Source organism: Solea senegalensis, unplaced genomic scaffold (genome assembly GCF_019176455.1).
Source record: "Solea senegalensis isolate Sse05_10M unplaced genomic scaffold, IFAPA_SoseM_1 scf7180000016162, whole genome shotgun sequence".
NCBI classification, from domain to species: Eukaryota; Metazoa; Chordata; class Actinopteri; order Pleuronectiformes; family Soleidae; genus Solea; species Solea senegalensis.
The window spans coordinates 1-9597 of record NW_025321630.1 but is presented as its reverse complement, the minus strand read 5'-3'; the positions used below and the strand labels follow the sequence as shown (position 1 = coordinate 9597).

Below are 9597 nucleotides of genomic sequence, written 5' to 3'. Positions count from 1 at the left end.
TCGGAATTCTGATTTCATGTTTAAATAAAACATAAAAGGATCAACAAACAAATTATGTAGTCACGTGACTACACTTGTAAAAAAGTTTATCCTAAAACCTTTCCCAAATATTTGAAACTAAGTTTTACACAAAGTCAGAAGAAAAACGTTTAAATACAAACATGAATCTATAAACACATAAACACGTACACGTACACGTACACGTACTGCTCTTACATGTCATTTTTGCAAAGAAAACAATATAAGAATTTTTTTTTAATTAAATATTTGAATTCACATACTGGGCCGGATATTAATATTGGCGGGCCACGTTTGGTCCACGGGCTGCCAGTTGCTCACCACTGACCACCACCGACACTAAACGCAACAGACTTTTGCGTCATTAGAATGCGATTTGTGAGCGCCAGAGTTCGTTAAGTTAGCATAGACACGGAAGCACTCCGGTGTTGTCAAAATAAAAGCAGTAAACAAAGAGCAGCAGATTCAGTGCTGTGTTGCTTTGTTTCACAATGTCAAGCTTTGAAAACTGCTTGATCTCTGTTTTTGTGACGGTAAAATAATTCAAAAAATTCCATCGGATTAAAAAACTTTTTGTATCGGGTGTGTTTATAAAGTTGGTCAAATTAGAAAATGACCTTCCCTGGGTTGTGCTGAAATAAATGATGAAAGACATTCTCATGAACTCCGTATTACGTTTAAATTTAGCCTAAATGTATGAGTTTCCTTGTGAATCACGATTTTCCGCGTGGCTTTTATTGGGAAACGCAGGAACCGGAAACGCTAATAGTGGCCTAGTAGCATCTAACTTGATCCCGGTGTGAACCGGACCCTGATGCGGATCCCGGACTCCGCAGGACTTTCACGGGACTTGTTGAGTAAACGGAGCCGCTGCTGTTTTTCGTCTTAGGTGAGTTTTTTAAAAACGTCTCTTCGCATTAAATGAACATTTGCTCAAACCGGAAGCTCAGAAGCGAACGTCTAATTAGCCCACAAGTGCTGCTCAGCTAGCTGCTACTGAGGCTAAGTTTAGCTCACATTAGCTGCTGTGTTTGAACAAGAAAACATTTCGTCGTTTTTTAAACTATTTGGAATCAAATAAGCGGCGTTTTTAAACATTACTCTACAACACGATCACTGTTTGTTGTTATTAACATGTCAACGACATTATTTTACGGTTAATTTACATGTAAATGAGCTGAACTCAGTGTTTTTATCTCTAAATCTTCTCCCTGTTTCTGCTTAAATGCCGTTTTTAACATAATTACTTTGTTAAATGTGCATTTTATGAACCAAACAACCTGATACTTGTTCAGTGTCCTGAATAGAACACTTTCACCTCCTTAGTAGTCTGTATGTTGTATGTTGTGGAGTTGTTGCTCCATAAAATGTCACAATATGTTCAAATGATTTGGTTTTAATGATTTATTTGTTAAATGACGGGAAAACATATAAATATACATATTTAAGAAGCTGATAAACAAGAAAAGTTGTTTTAAGTATTAAAAAACAATTATTTCCATAATCGATTTAATCAAGAACCTGTTAGAAAATATTGATCAGTGTTTGTCCACAAACTCTTTGTTTCTATGGAGCAAAGAAAGCAGGAAATATTCACACAAATATCAAAACAGTTAGCCGTTCATTTAGTCATCGATTCATTGAATAATCATTTCAGCCCTATGATTAATAATCAGCTGACTGTTTATGTTGTTTATAGTGTTTATATTGTTTGGGATAAACATGTGGCGTCCACACTCCAGTTAAACCTAAATGACAAACCAGTGCTGAGGTGTTTGAATCAGAAGTGTCAAAATCTAAAGCAACAATTAAACAATAAATAAACAGGACTGGATCTGCTGTGAAGTTAACTTTTAACTCTTTCATGTTTGAATAACAATAAAAATGCCGTCACACTCGTAAAAACTCAGTTTACAGTCGCAAATAACAGCAGCTCAGAGTGAAGAAGGAGCTGAATTAAGTCGTAAAAGTCCTGGTGTTATTGTCGAGCAGCTGTGACGGCCTCAGGGCGATGAAGTGAAGTTACGCTCCCGTAATCTGAGTCCAGGCGATCTGTGACGGTCGGTCCAGGCGATCCACGACAATCTGTGACGGTCCAGGACATCCGTGACGGTCAGCCGCCACAACGCATCCGTGATGTTCAGGAGATCCGCGGACGTCCAGGCGATTCGTGACGGGTTCAGGCGTATCTGCGGACGGACCAGGCTATCCGTGGCGTTCAGGCGATCCGTGATTTGCCCAGGCTATCTGTGACAGTTCAGGATCTCGACGTTCAGATGAGCTACTTCATCATCCGTGGCGGTTCAGGTTATCTCGTGGATCATTCAGGCGATTCAGATCGTTCAGGCGGTATCTGCGTGACTGTTCAGGCGACCGCGGATTTGGGTTCAGGCGACCAGGATCGTTCAGGCGCATTCGGTGATTTGTTCAGGCGTATCTCGTGATCGTTCGATGAGCCGCGACGCATTCGTGACGGTTCAGGCGAGTTTTACGCATACCTAGACGTTCAGGCGACCCGTGATAGTTCAGGCGTATTCGCGGATGGAAATGCCCAGATGAGCTACGTATTTATCCGTGCATCGTTCAGGGCGCATTCGCGGATTGTTCAGGCGTATCTGGCGGGTGCCGGTTCAGGTGATGCACGCATACCTAGACGGTTCAGGCGTATCCGTGACGTTCAGGCGACCCGTGACGGTTCAGGCGTATCTGCGGGTGGCCGGGTTCAGGCGATATGGGTGGTCGGGTTCAGGTGATGCACGGTATCTAGACAGTCCAGGCGTATCCGTGATTTGTCCAGATGAGCCACGACGATCCGCGGATCGTTCAGGCGATTGTGACAGTTCAGGCGTATCCGCGGATAGTCCAGGTGATCCGCGGATTTGTTCAGATGAGCTACGCATTTATCCGCGGGCGGTTCAGGCTATCTCGCGGGCGTTCAGCATATCTGTGGAGTGGTTCAGGGCGTATCTGCGGATTGTCCGGATGAGCCGCGACGATCCGTGATGGTCCAGGAGATTCACGACAATCCGTGACGGTCCAGGCGATTCACGACAATCTGTGACGGTCCAGGCGATCCGTGACGGTCCAGGCTCGATCTATGTTGTTTCATGGCAGTTTAAATCTAAACAAACATGGTCAGGAGTTCTGTCAATGTTGATTAAAGGTGCAGTCTGTGAAAACAGTCACTGGTGAAGTTACACGGAGCAGCTGAACGTTGAGCCTTCAGTTAGCATCAAAACTCTAAACGTGTTTCGTTTAAAAAGAAGGTGGTCCAAGCTGTGGAGCCGATCAACATAAAAGGCTCATTCTGGAGTAATAAAAATAATTGATACAATCAGGTGATTGTAAAAAGTTGAATTGTTTGATGTTAAAATAAATTGATGAAAGCAGCAGTTTGACGACGAGCGCTCCTCTGATGTAACGCTGTGACCTTGTTCTTCAGGTCGTTGTGGTCACAGACTGGTGATGGGTCACAGGTTTGACCTCGGGGCTCGGCGACCCCGTGCCGTCCAGGCCACGCCCCCGCTCCTGCTGCTGCTGCTGCTGCTCCTCCCCCTGCTGGTGATGGTGCTGGCGGAGGGCGGAGACTATTATGAGCTGTTAGGAGTCAACAGAGAGGCCACGACCAGAGAGATACGACAGGCCTTTAAGAAGCTGGCGCTGACCATGCACCCTGACAAGAACCCTGTGAGTTACTATGACAACGGTCAACAGCGCCCCCTGCTGCTGCTGTGGCTGAATTTAGCCGTTTAACATAAGACTCACATCACAAAATCTACGTCAGTCTAAGTCTACGATGTTCACTGTGAGTCAGACTCACTCTCCCACACCAAAGTCCTCAGAGACTTACACTGATGCAGATTCTATTCACTGAGTCTTCTGTTAAGTGGCTAAAATGGTTGTGTTTCAGGGCGACGCCTCGGCCCACGACAGGTTCCTCAAGGTGAACCGAGCGTACGAGGTTCTGAAGGACGAAGACCTGCGCAAGAAATACGACAAATATGGAGAAAAGGGATTAGACGAGCAACAGGGAGGACGCTACGAGAGCTGGAACTTCTACCGCTACGACTTTGGTGAGTCTCTGCCGTCTCACACACACCTGACTCATGTAACCATGGTGATGGCTCTGTAAGGTAAATGTGTCTCTGTTCAGGTATCTATGACGACGATCTGGAGATCATCACTCTGGACAGCGGTGACTTCGGTAAGAGGAAGTTTAGCTAGTGTGAGTTACAGAGTGTGTGACAGACAGGTGTGTGACAGACAGGTGTGTGACTGCTGTGTGTTTCAGAGGCGGCAGTGAACTCTGGAGAAATGTGGTTCATCAACTTCTACTCACCACGGTGTTCACACTGTCACCAGCTCGCTCCCACGGTAACGAGAGGAGACTCGAGCCTGACACTGCTGCAGCTGCTGCTGTTTACTGCTCCTTATTCATGTGTGTGTGTGTGTGTGTGTGTGTGTGTGTGTGTCAGTGGAGGGACTTTGCTAAGGAGATGGACGGCGTGATCCGGATCGGAGCGGTCAACTGTGGAGACAACAACCACCTGTGCAGGAGGAGGGGCATCAACAGTTACCCTAGTCTGTATCTGTTCAAAGCTGCACAGGTGGGTTCACACCACGCTGCACTTTTCAAAATAAAAGTCTCACTTTATGTAAGGTCAGGGGTGAACCCTGGACCAGATCTCAAGACAAGATAAGATAGTCCTTTATTTGTTTATTTGATGTCAACCAAGTCCTGGAAACCCGGGTAAACACAACACACGTCAGCATGAACAGGCTCGTCACACGGGGGCGGGGTTCCTCCTCCTTCTTCTTCTTCTGCTAGCTGTTAGCTTAGCGTCCGATTGAAGACCTGTTGATTGTGTTTCCATAGAAACCAGAGAAGTTCCACGGTGATCGCTCTAAAGACGAGCTCGTACGATTCACCATGAAGTTCATCACCACCGCCGTCACCCGTCTGTGGCAGGGTGAGCTGTCTCACTGATTCACTGCACACTGTCTCACTGATTCACTGCACCATGTTTCACCGATTCACTGCACCATGCCTCACTGTCTCACTGCACACTGTCTCACTGCACCATGTTTCACTGCACCATGCCTCACTGTCTCACTGATTCACTGCACTGCCTGTCTCACTGCACCCCGTCTCACTGATTCACTGCACCTGCCTCACTGTCTCACTGCACCCTGTCTCACTGATTCACTGCACCATGCCTCACTGTCTCACTGATTCACTGCACACTGCCTCACTGTCTCACTGCGTGTCTGTGTCCCAGGTAACGTGTTTGCTGAGGTGGAGACGGCGTTCTCGTCAGGGATCGGCTGGATCATCACCTTCTGCTCTGACACCGGAGGTAACACACTTCCTGTTTCTTTTTTACATCAAAATAAGAGCCTTTGTTTGTCCAAGCTAAAGCTCAACCCTTTTTAGTTTCAAAATAAATGTCCCACACAATGCTTATGTGCCGTCTGTCTGTCTGTCTCAGACTGTCTGGAGCCCAGAACGAGACAGAAGTTGGCAGGAATGTTGGTGAGAGAGCAGAGGTCACATGATCACGTCTAACTTCCTGTTACGTTACAGGTGTGAACGTGTGAGTTCATGTTGTCACCTGGTTGTGTTACAGGATGGTCTGGTGAAGGTTGGATGGATGGACTGTGTCACAGAGGAGCAGCTCTGTCTCAGTTTCCAGGTCAGACCTGCTGCTACTATACAGTACTACTATAGTACTACTGTAGTTGTACTATAGTAGTACATTATAGAGTTATCATATTTGTTTGATGTGTTCTCTCTCAGGTGAACGGTGGAGCCACAGCTTTGTTTCCACCTGAAAGTTCTCTGGATCTTCAGGGCAGCGTTCTGGTAACAAGTGTTCACTGTCTGTGTGTTATGATAACACAGTACTCAGTGTACTAATACTGCATGTGTTACTACACAGTACTGAGTGTACTAATACTGCATGTGTTACTGCAGTACTGACTGTGTGTGTGTTGCAGTGGCTGAAAACTCTGGACAGTAAAGAGATTTACACTCAGGTCATAGAACATCTGCCTGATCTGGAGCTGCTGACCACTCACAGTTTCCAGGTACACACAACCCTACACACAATACACTACACGCGACTACACTACACTACACTACACAACACAACACAACACAACACAACACAACACAACACTACACTACACTACACTACACTACACTACACACGACACAACACTACACACACTACACTACACTACACAACACTACACAACACTACACACACAACACTACACACACACACACAACACACACACACAAAACTACACACGACTACACTACACACACTACACAACACAACACAACACAACACTACACTACACTACACTACACACCCACACAACACTACACTACACTACACAACACTACACAACACTACACAACACTACACAACACAACACTACACACACTACACACACTACACACACTACCACACAACACACACACAACACTACAACACTACACACTACACTACACTACACACACACACAACACTACACAACACTACACACACTACACTACACTACACACTACACTACACTACACAACACTACACTACACACACTACACACACTACACTACACACACTACACACTACACTACACCACACACAACACACACACACTACACTACACTACACAACACTACACACAACTACACTACACAACACTACACTACACGCAACACACACAACACCACACAACACTACACACACCACACACACTACACTACACAACACTACACACAATACACACTACACACACACTACCCACACACTACACACACACACACTACACAACACTACACACACAACACTACACACACACACACACACAACACTACACACTACACTACACTACACACACTACACACACACACACTACTACACTACACTACACTACACACAACACTACACTACACTACACACACTACACAACACTACACACACAACACTACACACACTACACACACAACACGACACAACACACAATACACACACAACACGACACACACAACACTACACACCTACACACTACACTACACACACAACACCCACAACACTACACAACTACACAACACTACACTACACACACTACACTACACTACTACACTACACTACACAACACTACACACTACACACACCCACACAACACTACACACACTACACTACACTACACAACACTACACACAACTACACTACACAACACTACACTACACCAACCACACAACACCACACAACACTACACACACCACACACACTACACTACACAACACTACACACACACACTACTACACACTACACACACACACTACACTACACACCACACTACACACACTACATACAACACTACACACACTACACTACACACCACACAACACAACACTACACACACTACAGACACTACACTACACACACAGCACTACACTACACACACAGCACTACACACTGTAACAACACAGTGGGTGGAGTCATGTGACCATGTGTCTTCACATGTGTGCAGAGTAAACTGTCTCATCATCGCTGGTTGGTCAGTTTTACATTCGGACACAGAAGCAGCTCCAACGACTACAAGAAGCTGCAGGCGCGTCTCAGAGACGACCACATACAGGTACCTGTCTGTCTCTCTGTGTGTCCTTAGGTTGGCAGAGTGGACTGTCTCACAGACTCTCAGCTGTGTCTCTGTCTGTCTGTGTGTGTGTCCTCAGGTTGGCAGAGTGGACTGTCTCACAGACTCTCAGCTGTGTCTCTGTCTGACTGTCTGTCTGTGTGTCCTCAGGTTGGCACAGTGGACTGTCTCACAGACTCTCAGCTGTGTCCTGTCTGTCTGTCTGACTGACTGACTGCCTGTGTGTCCTCAGGTTGGCAGTGGACTGTCTCACAGACTCTCAGCTGTGTCTCTGTCTGTCTGTCTGTCTGTGTGTCCTCAGGTGCAGAGTGGACTGTCTCAGACTCTGTGTCTCTGTCTGTCTGTCTGACTGACTGTCTGTCTGTGTGTCCTCAGGTTGGCAGAGTGGACTGTCTCACAGACTCTCAGCTGTGTCTCTGTCTGTCTGTCTGACTGTCTGTCTGTGTGTCCTCAGGTTGGCAGAGTGGACTGTCTCACAGACTCTCAGCTGTGTCTCTGTTGTCTGTCTGTCTGACTGTCTCTGTGTGTCCTCAGGTTGGCAGAGTGGACTGTCTGACTCTCAGCTGTGTCACTGACCTGTCTGTGTGTCTCAGGTTGGCAGAGTGGACTGTCTCACAGACTCTCAGCTGTGTTCTGTCTGTCTTCTGACTGTCTGTCTGTGTGTCCTCAGGTTGGCAGAGTGGACTGTCTCACAGACTCTCAGCTGTGTCTCTGTCTGTCTGTCTGACTGACTGTCTGTGTGTCCTCAGGTTGGCAGAGTGGACTGTCTCACAGACTCTCAGCTGTGTCTCTGTCTGTCTGTCTGACTGACTGACTGTCTGTGTGTCCTCAGGTTGGCAGAGTGGACTGTCTCTCAGACTCTCAGCTGTGTCTCTGTCTGTCTGTCTGACTGTCTGTCTGTGTGTCCTCAGGCTGGCAGAGTGGGACTGTCTCACAGACTCTCAGCTGTGTCTGTCTGTCTGTCTGTCTGTGTGTCCTCAGGTTGGCAGAGTGGACTGTCTCACAGACTCTCAGCTGTGTCTCTGTCTGTCTGTCTGACTGACTGACTGTCTGTGTGTCCTCAGGTTGGCAGAGTGGACTGTCTCACAGACTCTCAGCTGTGTCTCTGTCTGTCTGTCTGACTGTCTGTCTGTGTGTCCTCAGGTTGGCAGAGTGGACTGTCTCACAGACTCTCAGCTGTGTCAGTCTCTTTACATCCAAAAACCTTGTGTGGCTGTTTTTAAAGGACTGGGAATCCACGACTTTGAGATCCACCACGGTCAGTACAACTCACCCTGTCACCACCTCCTCACTGACCCTGTCACCTCACTGACCCTGTCACCTCCTCCTGACCCTGTCACCTCCTCCTCACTGACCCTGTCACCTCCTCCTCTGTCACCTCCTCACCCTGTCACCTCCTCCACTGACCCCTGTCACCACCTCCTCACTGACCCTGTCACCTCCTCCTCACTGACCCTGTCACCTCCTCCTCTCTCACCCTGTCACCTCCTCAGGTAAAGACGTGTTGTATAGCATCGTGGCTTTTGCAAAGGACAGTGTTGGCGCTCATGTGACCACGCTGAGGCCTGATAACTTCCCCTCTGACAGGAAGGAGCCGTGGCTCGTCGACTTCTTCGCTCCGGTGAGTCAACGACATGCGCGCGTACACACACACACACACACACACACACACACAGATGTGTCAGGTGAGTTCCGGTGAGTCATTACATGTCAGTACATGTCACTATGTGTCATTACATGTTATTACATGTCAGTATGTGTCATTACATGTTATTACATGTCATTACATGTCATTACGTGTCATTACGTGTCATTACATGACAGTACATGTCATTACGTGTCATTACATGTTATTACATGTCATTACGTGTCAATACATGTCAGTACGTGTCATTACATGACAGTACG

The 9597-nt window shown here is 46.9% G+C and overlaps 1 protein-coding gene across 1 annotated transcript; it reads left to right on the top strand.

Moving 5' to 3' along the window:
- Positions 1 to 800: 800 nt before the first annotated feature.
- On the top strand, positions 801 to 7923 carry LOC122762902 (dnaJ homolog subfamily C member 10-like). The gene is made up of 14 exons (XM_044018070.1): positions 801 to 907; positions 3461 to 3705; positions 3929 to 4091; positions 4172 to 4222; positions 4310 to 4392; positions 4494 to 4625; positions 4895 to 4988; positions 5298 to 5375; positions 5508 to 5551; positions 5646 to 5711; positions 5816 to 5881; positions 6016 to 6105; positions 7564 to 7671; positions 7702 to 7923. The coding sequence occupies exons 2-14, from the start codon at positions 3484 to 3486 to the stop codon at positions 7897 to 7899; spliced, it is 1395 nt and encodes a 464-aa protein (XP_043874005.1). The 5' UTR covers positions 801 to 907; positions 3461 to 3483; the 3' UTR covers positions 7900 to 7923.
- The last annotated feature ends 1674 nt before the right edge of the window (positions 7924 to 9597 follow it).

Excerpts from the sequence above, each read along its gene's own strand:
- LOC122762902 (XM_044018070.1), top strand. The coding sequence starts at position 3,484 with ATGGGTCACAGGTTTGACCTCGGGGCTCGGCGACCCCGTGCCGTCCAG. Across the intron at positions 3,706-3,928 it reads TGCACCCTGACAAGAACCCT|GGCGACGCCTCGGCCCACGA; the intron begins GTGAGTTACTAT and ends GTTGTGTTTCAG. Across the intron at positions 4,223-4,309 it reads TCTGGACAGCGGTGACTTCG|AGGCGGCAGTGAACTCTGGA; the intron begins GTAAGAGGAAGT and ends TGTGTGTTTCAG.